At 39.8% G+C, this 19,165-nt stretch overlaps 1 protein-coding gene across 1 annotated transcript in view; it reads right to left on the bottom strand.

Moving 5' to 3' along the window:
* LOC104919185 (F-BAR and double SH3 domains protein 2) overlaps positions 1-19,165 on the bottom strand; it is a 32,656-nt gene that overhangs the window by 6,663 nt on the left and 6,828 nt on the right. The window contains exons 3-11 of the mRNA XM_010731125.3: positions 17,037-17,082; positions 12,649-12,725; positions 11,438-11,582; positions 9,903-10,036; positions 8,339-8,393; positions 8,123-8,251; positions 7,920-8,042; positions 4,379-4,474; positions 907-1,023 (exon numbers count right to left, since the gene is read on the bottom strand). Of these exons, the coding sequence (XP_010729427.2) occupies positions 907-1,023; positions 4,379-4,474; positions 7,920-8,042; positions 8,123-8,251; positions 8,339-8,393; positions 9,903-10,036; positions 11,438-11,582; positions 12,649-12,725; positions 17,037-17,082 (922 nt within the window). The remainder of the gene's footprint in view (positions 1-906; positions 1,024-4,378; positions 4,475-7,919; positions 8,043-8,122; positions 8,252-8,338; positions 8,394-9,902; positions 10,037-11,437; positions 11,583-12,648; positions 12,726-17,036; positions 17,083-19,165) is intronic.

Genomic DNA, 19,165 nt, shown 5'->3' with positions numbered 1-19,165 from the left:
CTCTGATATTTGTCTTGAAATCCTGTCGACATTTTCTTTTTTTTGCTAGTATTTGGTTATAATTTGTTCCATCCATATTTTCTTCACTAGAAATATTGTGGGCAACAATATAAAATTGCGTCTGGTGCTGGTGTAAATTTGTTCAACACCAATGTGTGAACGGCACTGTTACGTTTGCTGCTCCCTCTGCCAGAAACGTTCTGCATTTAGATCTAGAATTGTAAAAATCTGGTGTCTCTGTGAATTCAAATCTATCTGCAAGCGCTCTTCAAGCTGCTGATGTTTTGAGGTATTCTGGAAATTTTGTGGGGCTTTCCTGGATTGAAGGTTAAATAAAAAAAAAAAAAAAAAAAAAAAAAAAAACTTGATAGTCACATCCCTTTACCGACTGGTGTATCACAATAAAACACAATATTAGTTCCACCATCACCTTCAGTGTTCCTGATGTGTTGCTCTACACACTGTGCGAGGAAATAACCCCCCAAAAGTTATGATGTAATGAATGACTGATTCACTTATTTACGACCGGACAACTTCCTTCAGTCAAAGGACAACTCTGCTGTTTGCTTTGTTGATTTTTTTTACTCCTTCGTAATCATGTGACAGACTTTTAAAACACTTCACTGAAAAGGTTTTGCTGCCTTGAGGTGTGCATCACATTTTGGGGAGAATAAAAAAAAAAATCCATGCCAACGACCAGTTTCAACTGGAGTAATCTGATTAGAGACGTTAAAGAAGTCGGTTCACTGGAGAAATCTATCTGTACCCCTCCAGTGCCTGTAAACACATGTAATCACAAAGAAATGGAGTGGACAGATGTTGGCTTCTAACCATCATTGTTTAAGATTTGCAGCCTGCTTGTGCTGCAAAACACAAGAGCATAGAGAACTGTGGATCTGTTCTCACCCTCTGGGTGTGGATGATGCTCTTGTATTCTCGGGCCACGCGGCTCGCCCATTTCCTCGCCTCTTTATCCAGGCTGTGCTCCTCCGCCGTTCCACTCTCTTTTAGCAGCTGCATCACCTTCAAACACACGAGAGAGATGGTGAAAGAGAGCTGGTGATGGAGGCGAACAGAATAATATTTAACCAAGATAACAGAGATACAGTTTATCAACCTGCTGATACATGAAGGCTGATATTGACATATTATTGGAAATCACATTTGTTCCAGTCACTTACTGAAGTTTCATGGCAGATGTTACCTAATATAAAAAAAATAAAAACTCTGCACTTTGTCCAAATTACTCTAAGTTACCTCGCTTATCTTTCTTAATGCAACTTCCACAACCAATCACAACACCTTTAAGTTGTGTTGTACTCGTAAGAGAACCACCAGTGTAAGTTATGTTCACCATTTCTGTTACATCCATGTGGCAGCTTCTTCTTTTACGTATTACATGTGCCTAGTTTAAAAGGGTACCTTGTAGGAAAGACATACACAGGCGTGGAGCTGCCAATAGAGCATCGCCACTGTTCATTCATGGTCAATTCTGATGGCTGCTTTTAGGTCGTACCATCATCCAAAGGAACAAAACAAACATAAACATATTGGTCTTAAGTTTAAGGACCCTAAAGTCCAAACCCAGCAGGGTCTCAGTTATGTAAGAGGGAGGAAGAAGAGTTTGTTTACACTGAAAAACACTGAAGAGCTTCACTTCATGACGATGAAAGAACGTTGACGTCAAATCAAATTAATCTTAATTCAATTTTAGTGTTTCAGAAATTTCTTTCAGAAGCAAAATACCTAAAATTTGAGTTCCAACATGACAACAGCAGTGTGTGTGTGTGTGTGTGTGTGTGTGTGTGTGTGTGTGGAGGGAAAGGGCTGGGGTGGGGAGGGTCACTGCACTCTGATGAGGCCCACTTACAATGCCTCCTTTTCACAGCTGGGCCGTTCACAGGGCCTGTCCTACCTCCTGCCCCTCCCTCCTAGTTCAGCTCTATTCCTTACCGGATCCCTCTGTCTGGTGCAAGTGGTATGGGGAGGGTGGGAGGGAAGGGAGGAGAGGGGAGGGAAAGGCTCTACACCACCAATGTTTTCTTTAGGAACAGGCTGCTGCTTGTTTGACTTCCAATGAAAACAACGCCAGCGTTTGCAGTTTGAACAAATTGTCCAGTGTTGTCCAGTGGAGCGGAGGGCTAGTGCAAAGGAGGACCGGCAGAGTTGGGCAATGGACTAGCATGGCTAGAAAAGAAGTATGTGTGACATGGACTTCAATACATTACATTGATGAACAGCAGCCATCAATAAACCACTGGCAGATTTGCACACCAGGGTTGTCTTAAACACTGCTAATAAAATATTTTGGGGCTGAAGTTGACATTTATGTGATATTTAATGGTTTATAGAGGGCAAAAATGTTAGGAACTGGAATCTATTTTAGACCGTTTTCCACCCATACTAGTCATTTATGAGACACTATGGGCTTCATGAACAGGTGTGCCGAACAGATTGCACTTGAATTAGGGCCCGTGACTCAGGTGTGCAAGGCTGTCGTAGGACACAAATTTTACATGCAGAACTTTTATAGCCCCATGTTTGGGCAAGGCAGGCTGGGAGAGCAGATGTTGATTAAACCACAGCAGGAGATTCAGACAGAAAAAAATCTGATGGGATGCACAGGTGGGGCTGTGCTGCTTCAGGTACTACAATGATCTCCAGATCCATGAATCTGAAGCATCAGATGCCAAAAGACTCAACAGATGTTTACAGGAAGGATTTTACAGCTCTGGAAAGTTACCACAGCGGCATCACTTTATAAACTTTCGAATCGAGCACTAGGTAAATAGAAAGAATTACGTCATTGATGTTAATGTGCAACTGTTTAATTGCATCTTGTTGTTCAACCTTTTTTGCCAGATGACCCGGTGCGTTTTTCCCGTAGCTCTCTGTGTCGGCACTGCACTGAAGCAGCGATAATATTGTTCTGAACGCGGCTCGACTGTTTATGATCCAAACACAACAGTTTAATATGGCTGTAATCAGCTCTTCCAGAGAAAGTTTCAAACAGGAGGAAAGACAGCATGTTCAGGTTAAAGTTCATGTATGGCTACGCATGAGGTCATCGCTTAGATTCCTATGATGCTGCTTGTGAAATGGTCTCTGAGCTGGGAGAGACTTGGGGAAAAAAAAAAATCGATATTTATAGATAAACTCATAAATTAGCAGTTATTGCCTTTTTATGTTATAATACAAAAACTCAAAATGCAAACATATGAGGCTTACAAGAAAGACTTGAGATAAGTAGACACTGTAGCTGTTTCCAAGACCAATTTAAATGGAAAACCTTATTATATTGCATGTATATCTTCACATATTTGACATGAAAAAAATCTTTCTGTCTGGATTATCTGTTGGGCCCGTTCGTATATTTGTTCAACTCGAAAGCAAGTAGAGGTCTTATCTTATCTTGTAGGAGTCAGTTATCAGTTTCTTGTGATTCAGTCTTATGGAGTCAGACCAAGCAATAAAAAAGGACCCAGAATAGTCCAGTAGTGAGGAAATGACATGGTGCAGCTGGATATTAAATAAACTTGAAGGGAAATAATCTTGGTGCCTGTGCCGCCTAAAAATAGGACTAATATTTGTTGCACAGGATAATGAAGGCTAAGATTAACTGCAAGACTAATATTAATACTAATATTAGTCTATTCAACTAATATTCTGACGTTTAGCAGGTATATACATAGTTTTGTCTTTCTTTCTGGAGTCCCAAGACGATCAATGTAATAGGAGAGAATTAAAATCATTTTTCTTCTACCCAAGATTGTTTCTATTTCTGTTTTTTTTTCTATTAATTTATATTTCCCATCATAAATAGTTTCAATTTTAGTCTCTAAAATGTATTTAAACCAAACCAAAGGATTTATACTATATTATTACAACTACAACATCACTAAAATTAACCTTTGGCAGAAAAATCTTTTCTTTCTCATTTGCTCACTTTTGGATTTATATTCAGACATTTAAATATAGATGGTGGTGATGTTGCTGATTTGGCATGAAAATTGGATTTGTCTAGTATGACTCAATGCCACAACTCAAATACAGAACCACCTTGAGGCGAATAGCTCATATTATCAGGTTAACATGTACTGAGCGAGTATTTATTATTTACTCCAGGCTAACATCTGTTTCCCACATCATGACATTTTTTGCAGCCACAGGTCACGTTTGAGAGATATTCTGATGTATAAATTGGCACTCAACATAGACAGACCCAGACAAAGTATGTAAAACACCAAAAATATCAACTTAATCTACTACATAAAATGAAGTCTGGGGAACAAAGGAAAGACAAAAAGAGAGAAAAAGAAAAACTGCTCTATGTTGTACTGTTCACATCTGACTTTAGCAATAAAACATCAGGATTTACCGTATCTGATTCGATGGGCTGGTACAAGAAGTCCGGCGCTTGCTGAAACACGAGGTTCTTCTGTATAAACAGCTGCTGGTGAAACTCCTGCAGTACCTACACGTGTTTAAAGGGAAAAGATAAAATACATATTTAAGTTTTGACAGAAATTAATGAGTTACCCTACCTTTACATCTTACACCTGCAACGTCTCTATACTTTCAACGCACCTTTATTCCTTTATTGTGACAAAGTATTTCTTTGTGTTCCTTCTCACTCTTTCAAAGACAAAGGTGGTGTGCTACGATTAGGGGCAGTATGAGACTAAGAAGGTGGAGTTAATTAAAAGTAATGACCTGTATGATGTCCCACAGTTTAAAAGAACTTTATCTGTAAATCACCCAAATATTGACCTCCAGCTGCTGTTAAACATCATTTTGAACATGTCTTTACCTCTAAGTATCTTATTTCACCAATTTAATTCAACATAACCTAAAGTTATTTGCTTATTAATTATGCCTAATGTGCACTCTGGTCACTTCATTAGGTACACCTGTCCAGTCCAATGCAATCCACTAATGTCTTCTGTTACGATGCCTATAATTTTTGTAGTGCCCGTCTTGGTGACGTGTTAATAAAATGATTAGTCAGAGGTGGTGTTGTACTGAATATTATATTCAGAGGTGTTTCTATTATTCTGCCATCCTCGTGTGTAAACATGAATGACAATACATTAGAAACACCCGTTTTTAACTATGACCTCAATAATAAACATATCATTTATACATTGTAAACTTTGCATGTTCATAAACTTCAAATTAATGGAAGAGCATTTTTATCCAGAGTTCTTTCTTCTTTCTTGTAATATCCCTGAAGTGAACATATGTGATTTGTGGTTATATGTGGTTTTAGCACTTTGCTCGGCTTCTTGTCATTTTACATCACTACAATAGTTTTAAATATTCTGCCATTAGTACAGTATCTTTACCTCATAATTTTATCCAAATTTACCTTTGAATACCTTCAGATGATCATACAGTTACAGACATACATAAACACACCCAAACCTCTGGGAAAATTAGAATATAAATAAAATAAAGTGAAGGAGTAGTGTATTTACTTTTATCTTTTCAAGTCCTGTAAAATTTTTCCATATCAGAAATTCTAACATATCTGGAAGGTTTAGAGATCCTACAGTGGACATACAGTTCTCTACTTTATCATGTTGTATAGTGACATTATGTTGTAGCCCCTCAGTGATATCAGTATGATATTATATGGACTGACAGTACAAGCGTCCTGTCTCTGGCTCTTCTGATAATGGTCAAGCAGTGTGGATCAGACCATACGCACACTGCTGTGGTGTTATTGTTTACTGCCGTGAAACTAGAGAACAGTGGGTTTAAGAATCAGATAAAAATAGAAAAAAAACCCAACACAAAACATCTTATCTAACAAAAGTGCAGTGATAAAATAACCCTAACCCAATCCAATGATAACATAATCATTAACAGTATCATTATCATCAATATTTATCATTAACTGTTTTTAAAACAGAGCATGTGAGTGCAATTATGTTGCTCCCATTAGAACCAGAAGAAGGAGTATTTATTTAGTTTCCTCGTTTTTTTAAATGCTGCACAGGAAAATTGATCTTAAAACTGTATTTAACACAGAGAACTAAACATATTTATGATTACTTCATGTAGTCAAATCAAAACATCACATTACACAAAGCACACAAAAGATCTGTTTCAAGAGAGTTGTGTTGACACAGGAAGCACATGAGGTGAAATATGAACTCTGCTGAAAAACCACTGCACCCAGTGGTCTAATGATTTGTTCATATTCTGGCCTGAGCAGAAACAAAACGCCACCGCAGCAACTCCAGAGAGGCAAGATGACCCGAACAAACAGACCAAAAGAGGCCAACAACAGCTCAGGAGCATGTAACCGAGGAGCCCATCGGTAACTCAAACCTTCCAATTAATTAGCAGGTGAGGCAGGAGAGTTCAACTCTTCCTACGCTCACAAAGACACGGAGTGATACTAAAGGATAAGAGATCCACCCTAAGGATTGGTATTTATATTTATTTATACCAATAGATCAACTAAAATAAACATGTTCTGTACTGAACTCTACTGTGTTTTTGCGCTGATCTCCGTTATGGCAAACAAAATACATGAACTCTGACACTAATAACGCTGTTATTCAATCTTTTATACAGCCTCTCTTTCATATTAGCAAAGAGCAGTTTATAAATAACTTTCAGGTAGTCGCTAATTAAAGTCAATTTTGTGACTAATTTGATGACAGGACAAAATTAAACTGCTAAAGATGGTTTGTGAGGGTGAGAGGCTCCACTCTAACACCACTGGACAACAATGAGTGTTTCTGTAGCTCCAACAGAGTGAGACATCTTCTCTCTGGTTTATGTCACACAGCAGGGTCACATTATCCCAATTAAACTTTCATTCACCATTCATCGAATCAATAATTTAAGATGCTTAACGTTTTTATATCAGGACCTTTAGGATTTCTATTAAGCAACTCTGCGCCCTGTACATTTCTGCACTGTGTAACTTTGTGCTTCGGGTGCAATAAAACGTGAGTAGTGTGTAACTTTATGGCACAAGTCAGACACCAACTACTTCATACATACAAGTGGAGAAAATGAGTCAGACACCAACTACTTCATACATACAAGTGGAGAAAATGTTCTACATTCCCTCTGATGTCCTCCGGCTGCTCCGCCTCAACTCTCTGTGATTTACAGATTTTCCAGATGGACAGTAAAGTAAACTGCTGCCAACTATACTGCTGTTAGTTAACATGAGCTTTGTTTGTTAGCTGGGCTGCCCGAACTGTGAGCACCAGAGGAGTGTTGGTATTGGAACCACAAGTGTTTTGGACCACAGGTAAGAGGAGGTTTTTTAAGGCTCAGGGCACAGAAGAATGCTGAAGCCAGTGTCATGCCAGAACCGGAGCTGAGCAAGCCGGCAATGTTGCCGTTATGGACATAATATGAGGATTAAGAGGATGACAGAGGAAGCTAAGAAGAGAAAAGCAGAGACTGACTGAGGATGAGGGCCGCTAAACAAGAGTAAATCTGGGACAGACTTTTAGTCCTTGGTGAGAACTTTGTCGAATAAAAGGCTGGAAGACAGACAGCTCGGCTTCTTGCTGTTGGACTAGTAAGTAATATTATCTGGCTGCTACGTCTTGTGTTGTTGCTTGATGTTTGGCTGTGCTTCTAAGTAACATAATCAAATCTACATGTACAGCTGTACAACAGTGGTACACTCTAGAACTGTCGCTAAAGACCAAAAATACAACTTTTGCTGCATGTACATATTTATTTTTGCTTTTTATGAAGGACATCTTTGACACAAAAAAAATTTCTGGGATGAATTAAGTTCTGTTCTATCTCATTTTCAGACTATGGCTTCAGCATGCACTGTGCAGCTGTATCATTTAGGTAAATGACAGTGAGGTTAGACTCAGTGATGATAGATACCTAAAATTCACAGGAAAAAAACAAAGGTTGGTTTGCAGACTTACCCCATTTGAGCTGTTCAGGAGGTGGCTGAAGGTATTGTGGACAGCCTGGTAACTTTCCAGCTCAGTCTGACACAGCGAGACCAGATAATCTTTTACCTGCTCATAGATTCTGCCATCCAAGATCTGCAGACAAATATATATTTTCAAGTTAATCAAGTCTATTCCCCTTCGTCGACCCACAAATTCAGACGGCATGTCCTTACCTTGATGCAGTCTATGAGGTCTGTGTCATAGTAGCGTTGCTGGTGAGCGTTCGCAGCTGCTATCATGAGAAGGTAGTCGTTTCTGGAGTGGGTGGCTTTGGAGTTACACTCGCTCCTCTTTGCTTTCAGCTGGAATGTAAAAAGTTCACACTGCTGACTGAGGAACCAAAACGTCACAAAATGTAGAGCGGTTTCTTAGATGCAAAGATCTCGTACCTTTACGCTTGCCCTCTGAAGACTGGATCTGGACTGGAAGAGACTTAACTTGGACCTGAACAGAAGACAAGAGGCATCATCATCTGACAAAGAGTAAACATAATAAACAGCATATGTAAGATTTCTTACAGTTGTAGTTTTGCATATTTTGCAGCAAAAGACTCATTTTCATGTTTGAACATTTTTGAACAGAAGACATCTCAAGTTTTTAAATTGTGTCAAATATATAGCATTATTCAACTGTCATGACTGTTCAATATAATCTTCCTCTGCTTTAAAGGTGTTAGTGATTTGACTTGAAATTTTGATTTAATCACAACTCAAATGTTGAACTGACTTCAGATGGAAAGCTAATATTGTCAACAAACTCCATCAAAAGTCGACCAGAAAACCTAACCAACCTAAAAAAAGTTGCTTCTATCTCCTCAATGGGTCCGCTTCCACCTCGAAACATTTGACTCTGAACGTTTTCTGTCCATTTGTGACACATCTTCTGTCACTAGAGATAAAATAAGACAGCCATGCTACCAAAATTAGATTCGGGGGTGAAATCTGATTACCGACCTGCTGCATGTATACACAGATTTACCGTAACCAGGTTACTACAGAGCATGTCAACGTGTTCTCCGGTTACCTGCGTAACCTAGTTTCCTAAGTGCATTTAAATGCACTTTGAAATGAGAGCAATAACAGCTTGCAACACACATTCAGGAAGGGATTGTGATGTAATTTACTGTAGCAAAAGAAAAAAAAAAAAAGGATTTAACCAACAGATCTGGATGATTTCCCCCGTGTGTGTGTGTGTGTGTGTGAACCCAACAGTGCCAATCCATCTTCTGAGTCTGTCCAAGAGAAAAACTTCACCGAGCTGTGCCTCAGCTCTACAATAAACTTTCCTAATGGGCAGAAAAATGTCTGCAATGTGGTGAGTCAAAGTGCCAGCTGTTTGGGTTCTGCCAGGACAAAGTGTTAGGAATGAGGGAGAGAAGAGACGACTCCTTCAGGCTTGAATTTTAGTAGTCGCGCTGAATGACTATTTACATCATAAATAATCTGACCATTATCTTCTTTACACTCTAAAGTGTGTTTAAGTGACAGGTCTTTGTCACATGGATGTGTTTTCACTTTCATCTGCTGAAGAGTGTAAACTCTCTCCGTGCTGTGTCACACAGACTTAATACGGACTTTTCAGTGAAGTACATCTTGTGTTATAGCGTTAAACTTTTGACACCCTTGTCTACTTTTAGATTCTGGATTGTTCAATGAAGGAGTTGTCATGAATGTAATTGAACTTACTGAAAAAAAAACAGACAAGTATTTTTATGTCTAAAAACATGTCTGAAAGACATCTTTAACCAATTATTTGTTTAGTCTATGAAATGTAAGACAAAGAGAGGCAACAAATCGTCACAAAATAGAAACAGGAACTTTCAAATGTTTGGCCCTTTGGCTTGAAAATGAATGAATCAATCATAAAAACAGTTTCTGTGGCAAAGGATTTTCTTGTTAGCCTGTGAGTAACACCACTATGATATGAAAGGCAGTAGAGCAATCTGGTTCATACTTGGCATCCAGCTCGGCCTTCTCTCGGACAGCCTGTGCCATCGTCTCTGCCTCCTGGTACTTCTTCCTACTCTTGGTCAACTCTTTCACCGACTCCTGCAGCTCGGCTTGAACCACTGCCAGCTGATCAATACACTGAGGAAGGCAGGAAAAACAAGAGACAGCTTTATATTTATGCAAATTATCATTGCCGCAATAAGTCACCTGGAAAACATGCAAATTCCACTTTGCCATATCTACAGAGGATGTGAGGTGTGGAACATCATAATGCTGTGTACGGGCGCTATAATGGCATCTTCTGAAAGGTGAGTGTGAACAAGAGCTGCATTGTAGGCTGCAGGAACATGGCCAGCAGAAACCAGAGCGCAGCACTGGTTATATTTCAGCAAGGCGGGTTCAGAACTCATGATCAGGAAAACTTCCAGACCAGTACAGTCCTCCAAATAAGTTTGGGACAGATACTGCTGTGACTTCTGCCCTCATTTAAAGAGGGTTTATCATTTCAAGTTCTCACTGGAGATTATTTTGAAGTAACACTGACCAGAGGATAAAGGACATGCGAATAAGTCTGTTACCTCTGCTACTCATAACTATTATCAGTATGTCTGGTAACAGACATGTTTGCTTGTCACAGCAGCGATGCACAAATTAACCAATTAGGCAACAAAAGATTTCACACAGAAGCGGGAACATACGAGTTAAAACTACTTCTCTTATCTGAACAGTGTAGAGAAGTCTAAAACGCAGATCTTTCCTCTTTTTAGTCCCACAATGACGACAGACCTGCTCAGTGAAGGTGGTGGTGAAGCTGTGTGGCTTCATAAAGTATTTTGTTGCCTCTTGTGAGCACACTCACTTTCAGTGTCAGTGTAGCCGACTGCACGACAAAGCTGTCGTCATTAATGTGTATTTCTGTGGAAAACAGCTTAGTATGACTGCTAGTTAACAGGTAGTTCATGAGCTGTGACCATAAACTCAACATAGTGTGGCTGATCATGAAGAGCAGGAGGTCCTAAGCAGGTCCTAAGGCTGTATGATCATGTGTATTGAAATCACTTGATCCGGTTTATTGTTGTCATATAATATGGGACAAAGCAGCGGATTTTTGTGTAATTTCAATTTCAGACGACCACAGATGGCGTCTTCATGTTCTTTGGAGAGGAAAAGACTATGTGCGAGTAGTAGAGACGGATGCATTTACACCTTTTCAACATCTGGATGGGATGAGTCTCTCAATCAGATTTCAATCCGACATCAATGTTTCTTGGATAAATTTACACTAAGCTTTTATGACACTCTGGATCAAGTGATGAAGTGTAAATGCGGTGTTAGTATTCAGCTCTGAAAAAGAAAAAAGAACCATCTAAAATGTCGGGAATATATTCACTCCAGTCCGAAACAATGTCAGTATCATGTTTCAAAACTCAAGTTTGTCTGACCTTCCATCAGACTCTGACCTGTTGGGGAAAACAGAGCTGCACGAACGTTTGTGACACATGTGACAGAAACCTGAGCACAGTGTAAGGTTGACCTTACCTTCCTCAGCTGCTGCTCCTTCTGCAGTCTGACTGTCTTGGCTGGGTCGGCAACCTGAACTTTGTAGTTATCACAGGCGCTGATTCTGGACTGAGTGACCTGGACTGTGCCCTCCAAATAGGCCTTCCATAAACAATACATGTTCCTAAACCAGACCAGACACAGTTTAAATACATAGACCCTCGAGAAAGAAATCACTTTTTTCAGTTTTAGGTGAGACCAAACTATTGCTTTGGAGGTAATGCTTTATGTGATTATGATTCTACTATGTTTCCATTAGCAGGGAGATCAAATGCATAAAAAAAAAAAACGCTTCAAATTTCTTCCTAAGCTGCATCAACACATGTCAAGATTGCATTACTGCACATGACGAACAGGAGGAACAGGAGATGCACTAGTGTTAATAAATCTGATGTGTAGAACTGAAAACTAAGGACTGTGGTTTAATCTGCCATTTGATTGTATCTAGTTTACTATGGTGTATTGTCTGACAACAAGGATATAAGACAGAACAAGCTTTTCTTAACAATCAAAATGTGTCATAGGCCAGCTATGGTGAAGAAGATTTAAGGTGATCTTTATATAGATGATTAATGGTGGAAGTAACAGTTTGCATATAAATGGTTCAAACAATGTCAAAGCAGTCTCTGTTAATAACTGGTCTCAGTGTTCTTTGACACAGGAAACATCTGACTACAGGTGAGCTGTTTGTATCAGTTTATTTTTAACACAAACTTAGTTTAATATGATCAAATTTAGTGTCTCATGCAAGAGCGGCGTGTTGAAAACATTCATATTGTTGAAATGTCTGCATGAAGACATTTTTTCCTATCCCTAGGAATCATAGGAGGAAATCTTCATCTCAATTTCTGGATGTAAAAAAATGATTCTCATTCTGATCAAAGAGTGATGAGGCACATAAACATTTGATATGGCAGAGATTAAATGTTTATCCAAGAGGACATGCCTGATCGTCACGTAGAAAGTTCAGAGTTTAAAGTTCCTGTAATTAGGACTGCAACTAATGATTCATTTCCTTAATGATTAATCTGTTGATCAGTATCTCGACTAATCGGTGAGATGTTTGGTCCATAAAATGTTGATCACTGCTTCCCAGATCCACATAGAGGGCTAAAGAAACTAGAAATATTCACACTTGAGAAGATGAAATTAGAGAATTTGGGCAGACTTTTCTGTCTTTGCAGCTATACCTTTGATCTTCTTGTTCATCTGTTGGACTGTCTGGCCATTCCCTCTTTAGATACTGATTTGCCAACTTCTGGAGGGCCTGGAAGAGTGAGAGAGACAAAAGCGGGGATGACCTTTAACCTTTGACACCAGCATACATTTCATGTGTTTCATCTTCACACAGGGCATGCCCAGGAGACTGTGCCCTCCTCTGACCTTGTCCCATAAACCACCAGTCAGCCAGAGCATGTAGAGATCACAGAAAGCCAGCAAACCGTTCACTGCATCAATACGAGACACACCACACTCGTTTAAAAATCCGGACTCATTAAAAAGTACTTTCTGCTTACAGTCTGTGCGATTTCCCACTGCGTGGACTCGTTCACCTGTTAGCCAGAGTTTGGGCTGGCTTACGTTCTGGTTTTTATGCTGACGTAGGCTCATTTTTAGAAGAAAAATGTAATTTATTTAGACCGCATTTACCCCTAGAGATATATAAGGTTCCTCCACCTCAGCCAACAGTGAGGTTAACCTTTGAAGAGCTAAAATAGCAAGACAGGGTAAACAGAAAAAAAGAAGAGTGAGGAGGATATCTCTGAGTGCATGTTTGGTATGTTAGAGTATTTCTGCTGTAACAAGAATAAACTGATGGAAAGACAGCTTGAATATTTTTAAGCATTTTTAGCACTTAGTCTGTTTTAAATATGAATGCTGCAAGGTAGCAAAACAGCTAATTGGCTTAATTGACCTTTTTTTGTTTTGCATTATTTTTGTTTGGGTTCTGCGGCACATTTAAGCTTGGCTGGAACAAAGAAATCATCAGCATAATGACTGGGTCTAAACCACCATGAAGAAGACAATAAAATGAATAACATAAGTACAGACAGAAAGCCAGGGCGACAGACTGTAGAGTCTGAAAGATGTAGATATTTCATCAGGCAGAGAGGGGTCTGATAAAAAGATGCCATTGTGTTGCATTATGGGAGTTGTAGGATCGAACATTTTTAGAGGGGACTAGATTCTGTTCCCCATCGCTTACACTAAAATTGCTTTGGAGTCAATTTGGACAGATAAAATGTTCATGTGAACAAAACTGAACACATGTGAGATTTAAGTGTTGATCCTGGTGGACCGATACGCCAAGAAAAATGAAATATGTTGGAGGAAAGGATTTATATTACTTGTTTTTCCACATGCTGGCTTTACACCTCATGCTACTACTTTTTTTTTTTGTATTGAGCCCACTTTTTACATGTTTTTTTGTGGTTTTCTATTTGATCGCTCAAGTGTTTGGTGCTTTAGGTCTCAACAAGTGCCCATCAAGGAAATGAGCCCATCTATCCTTCCTCTGTCCACTGTGAAAGGACAAGCCCTGTCATGCAGTCCTGAGGCAGGCTAGGCCTCGGCTCTGAACTTGTCGCTCTTGGTGATCTTGGTGCCAAAGCTTCAAAAGCCGCTACAAACCGGGCCTTTGTGGGACTCAGATAGAGAGAAGATCGCCAACTGAGCTAGCCTAGCGGACACGCCTGAATAGTGTGATGGGAACAAGGGAAGGGGAGGAGGAGGAGGGATGCGAGGACGACACAGAGGAAGAGCCACACAGAGGAGGACATTTTAATCACACTGTGTGATTTGAATAGCAATCGGCTAATGGCTAAAGCAGCTTGCAGGTGTAAGAGACCCAGAAAAAGGCGCGTAAAGAGAAGAGATTTGAAAAAAAGAAAGGGGGGGGGGTATAACGAAAGGGAACGAAGTGTTCCAGAGACACTCTGACCCACTTTCATTCAACCATTGGCAGCGGGTGTCTAATTGATCACATAACTAGCACAAGGCAGACACACAGAACACCTTTCAAACTGAGAAACACAATTAAGACATTGGCATTCCCCATTGATCCAATCGTCATTTTGTCTATAAAATGTAAGAAAATTCCAAATAAAAATGTTGCACAGCGCCAAGGTGACATCCTCAGATTGTTTTTGTCCAACCAACAGCCCAAAACCCAAAGATGTTCAATTAAGACGAAGAAAAACAGCAAATATTCACACCTGAGAGGCAGCAAGCAGCGATTTTTGGGGGGTTATTTTAGCTTTAAAAGTTAAATTATTAAACATCTGTCAAGACCTGCATTTAGTGTGATCCAAAGGCTTTAAGATTTGATAAAACAAGTCTGATGAAACAAGAGTGAAATACACTATAAAGACACCAAATACATGCAAACCCTTCAAAGATCACCAGATATCCTTTCATCAAGCTTCGATAACAAGAAGAGGAGAAGACACAACTGTGTTGCACTGCTCAGTTCGGATCAAATCACACTTGGGTATAACTTGGGCATGCGTAGCCAATAAAACACACATGCACAGGGTTACAGAAGCTAGCCTGCAGGCTGATGTTGACCCCACGCTGGATACCGATGTGCCTTAGTTCGGATATTCTTTTTCACAGTCATATAACTTCATAAAAATATCTAAATAAAATAATCTCGTCATAGTTTAAATACACTTCTTGTAATACCCTAAAATGTGCTAAAACAGGATCAGGCATACACATCGTTTTCCATTGTTTAGTCTCTTCTTGGTCAGCGTATAGTCCAGCTGATAAATGCACTGATGTTCCAGCTGCCAGACACATGCTCACAATTTTAAATGGACTACTTGGCCAATCAGGAATTAGTCCAAGAGGGTGTCTACCAAAGTAATCTGAGCCCAAAGACTCGCTTTTTCTACTTTAGCTCAACTAAATAGTTACAGCTTCATCATTTCCCCGGATCACTGAAATTATAGTTTTTACAGTACGCTCTGAATGCTCTTCTGTGCAGTGTTAGTTCTCTTCCTTTACTCTGAGACTATTGAATCTTTCATGTAAGGTGACATGGTGACATGAACCCTGCCAAGCAATATAAATTATGTACAAACAGGTGTCAGAGATTTTCAACCGCAGGAGGCAGAAACTCGAAGTTCCCCTTTTAACTTCTCTTAACTGGCTATAATCATATTGTGTAATGGTGTATAACGCCATATAAAAACATAAAGTAATGAAGTTAAGCCCAGCTCAGAGAGGTGTTTCATAAAGCGCAATTACCATTTAAATCAGGTCTATTTTCAGAAAACTCTGTTTCACAAAGAGATGTTTAGAAACTTAATGTCCACACTGATTCTCAGGCTTAACCAGTGTTACAATCAATCTGCCAGACTAAAACTGTGTCTTCTCATACATCTTCTACACAGTTGCAGTTATTGTTTATGAAAAATCTTTATTAGTCTTGTACGTTGTTACCTCAAACTACATGTTAATTGGGAGTTTCAGCCACAACGTAAAATATTACTTGGATAATATCAGAATAAGCTTACTACAGTTTATAATATATCTCTGGACAGCACCCATGGGGAGAATCGGACCTCAGAGCCAGGTTTGTTTATCGTTCAAGTGATTAACGGCACTGTGACCCCTTAAAACGCAAACTGGGGCTTAATTCATACGGTGTTCCAGTCAACATGTGTTTCTAAATTGAACTTAAGTCAATAAAATAAAGCTAATAAAGAACTTTGACCCCTGGTTATAGCCTCAGATTAAGTCGCTTCTTCAAGAGGGGCAGACAGACAACTCCACCTGATGGAGGACTATCATCTCTTAAAAATGCTAATTACATAATTTTGTCATTATAAAATAAATGACCCGTCGGAGGTGTTTAATTGTATATTGCATCTCATACGTCTTCATCTAAAAACATGATGTTATGATTACAAGCCCAGCAACAAACTCTCTCGTCTTTGCTCTCAATGACTCAAGCCTGTTTCAAAGTCATTAAAAGTTAGTAATGAAACCAGGCTCAACGCATGAATCATAGTGCAGGTCATTTGGCTCATTTAAGAGCAGCTTTCTCACAAATAATCCCTGCTTTTCTGAGCCACCTTTATGAAAACACCCCTCAGGACCAGATGCAAATGGGCAAACACACATGTAAGGTTACTAGTTAGATAACTACAGCCATGCCCCCTTCTCTTCACAGTGGTGGTGGACATTCCTCACGGGGCTGCAAAATCTCAAGAGTCAAGGAGGGATTTTCAGTTTCAGACAGTCAATTGACGTCTCCAGGAAGCTGCGGGTAAAAACAACACAGCGAGGAGGAAGCGGGCCAGTGGATCACTCGTGGATGTTGTTACTCTCTCTGTTGTGGTGTTTTTTTCTGTGGCTGGTTGCCATTCATGAGCTATCTGACCACATGAGAACAAAGAGCTTTCTTAGGGCCACATCCTCAACCCCACTTTCATATGGTGTCTTTAGAGGATAGTTTCGTTAAAAACAAACTGTATTTTTAGCAACCCAAATGACAAGGCAGGGCAGTGATGATGTTATAACACACATCAGTAGCACTGGGAGAGATGTCAAACAGTTATGATTTACTCACCTGGGCGTAATCCCTCTCTACAGCCGCCCTCTTTTGGCTAAAAGTCCTAAATAGAAGAGAAGAAAAAATAGTGATGAGACAATGACCAATAACAAAACAATTTATGTCCCCAAAAGCATAAACTAAAATCTGTTGACAATGTCTTAAAAAGACACAAACACAATATCTGTCATCACCACGATGACAACAGTCAATTTTTGTAAAGATGTGTAAAATCAAATTATTTAAAAACATTTAAAAATGAACTTTTAATGCTGTTTGTAAATGCATTATTTTTTGTAGCAATTCCAGAGAGCCAACATGTACATTGGTGTGTTTCTGCGCACCAGAAACAGTTCCCTTTAGTTACAGTCTAACAGTGTCACTGGGAAACTCCACCAGGCTCGTCTCGGTCACGTCATAGCGAGGCTGTTTTGGTCTATTCTCCAGATATTGTTCCCCTTTAGGAACTGTTTTTGCGGTCAGAAGTTTGCACGGAGGGCTTTTATTTTGAAATTCAACCAGATTCTCTATGCCTGTTTCTGTGTCCGACTTCCGACCAGCTCGAGCTGCTCTGTGCAGATTGACGTGGGATGCTCACGGCATCTGTCAAAAATAGAACAACCGGTTCTGGGACGCTTCTGAGGCGGACTGCTGTGCTTCTGGTGGGGTTTGAAACATTGACTAGAATGGCTGCGATAGGCTAGTCTGTGTAGTTGCCACTTACCATCCAGTTACAACAGAAAAATATGTTCATTTATGTACTTTCACACCTGTGGATTAGTTCATTTGGTCAAGGGAAAGAAATCACACGGTTGTTCCATTTCAGTTGCGGTTTGTTTTAAACAAACCATATGAATATGAAGTCGTACAGACTGATAGTAACTCATTGAACAGACAGTTTTAGCAGCTGTCATCCTGAATCATCACCGTGTCTTCGGGACCCATGAATTCCTGTCAGCAGATCGTGCAGGATTTCAATGTTTTGTTTTGTTTTCTGGCATCATAAAGAGGACTTGCTGATGTGCACAGCTGCTCCCATGGTTACCGAATGATATGTATGAATATATGTATATGAAATAAAGATAAAACCGCATATCTACCAACTATAAAACCCTGTAGCTGGTCTTTAACACCACAAACAAACTGTGAGTGAAGCGGACCCAGGCCCTCCTTTACAGGTGATCTCAGACCAGTTGTATGGTCCATACCAGAGTTTGATTGACAGCCTTCCTACCAGCCCAAATGAACTGCACTGACCTTTTTTTTGCAGACAGACACTCTTCTGTCTGCAAACAAAGTCCAGCTGTCTGTCTGAACTGATTTTCCCTGTCATCTCCTTCTCTGCTGCCTTCCTCATCCTTGGTGGTACTTAACAAGGCTATTTAAATGATACGGCCTTCACGGAGCTGAAAGTCTTCAGTCAGAGCTCACACACTGTTGTTAAATGCATTAATAGTTATATTAGTGTAATAGATTTTTGTGTAGCTGAGGCACTTTAAAGGCTTCTATGGTTTTTACAGCTAATGTTTTAAATAGTTGAAAATGTTTGGCTGGTTTCATAAATACATACGCAAATCATAAAATGTGCTGAGAAATGTAAGGCATGTCAGTTTTAGGCTGGTGTTTAACAGTTTCAGGATTGATTTACACCAACAGGAATGGAGCCAACATCACTCATGCTAAAATTTATACAAAAGACTAAGAAAAGAAGAGAGGTCAGTGCCCTGGGAAAAACTTGACTGCAGCAGAATCATCATTAAGTCATTAAACATGTCGAGACTTGACTTCCATGCTCCACCCGGTCTCTAAACAATTTGGCTTACTTCCTGGGAGCTTCCCTCTCTTCCTTTAGCCTGTTCCCTTCCTCTTCCATGCATTTCCAAGGCTCCGTCTTTTCCACTGCCCCCCACACTCACTTCCTGTCATTTTCCCAAACAGCCTTTTGCTGACAAGCGGGCACAACTTCCAGTTTGCTGAATCATTTCTTGTCCGAGATCACGGAGTGACCCTTCGCGAATTCCGTACCAGTCGAGTTTCACATTGTTTCTGGCAGGCTAATGTAACAGAGCCTCCCACGGCGAACGATTCAAGGCAGTCAGAACATCTGGCAGCTCTCTATGACCTTAACTTCCAGCTGTTTGGAGGTT

This window comes from Larimichthys crocea, chromosome III (genome assembly GCF_000972845.2).
Source record: "Larimichthys crocea isolate SSNF chromosome III, L_crocea_2.0, whole genome shotgun sequence".
Taxonomy (NCBI): Eukaryota; Metazoa; Chordata; class Actinopteri; family Sciaenidae; genus Larimichthys; species Larimichthys crocea.
The sequence above is the reverse complement of the archived record's forward strand: the minus strand, read 5'-3'. Positions and strand labels throughout refer to the sequence as shown.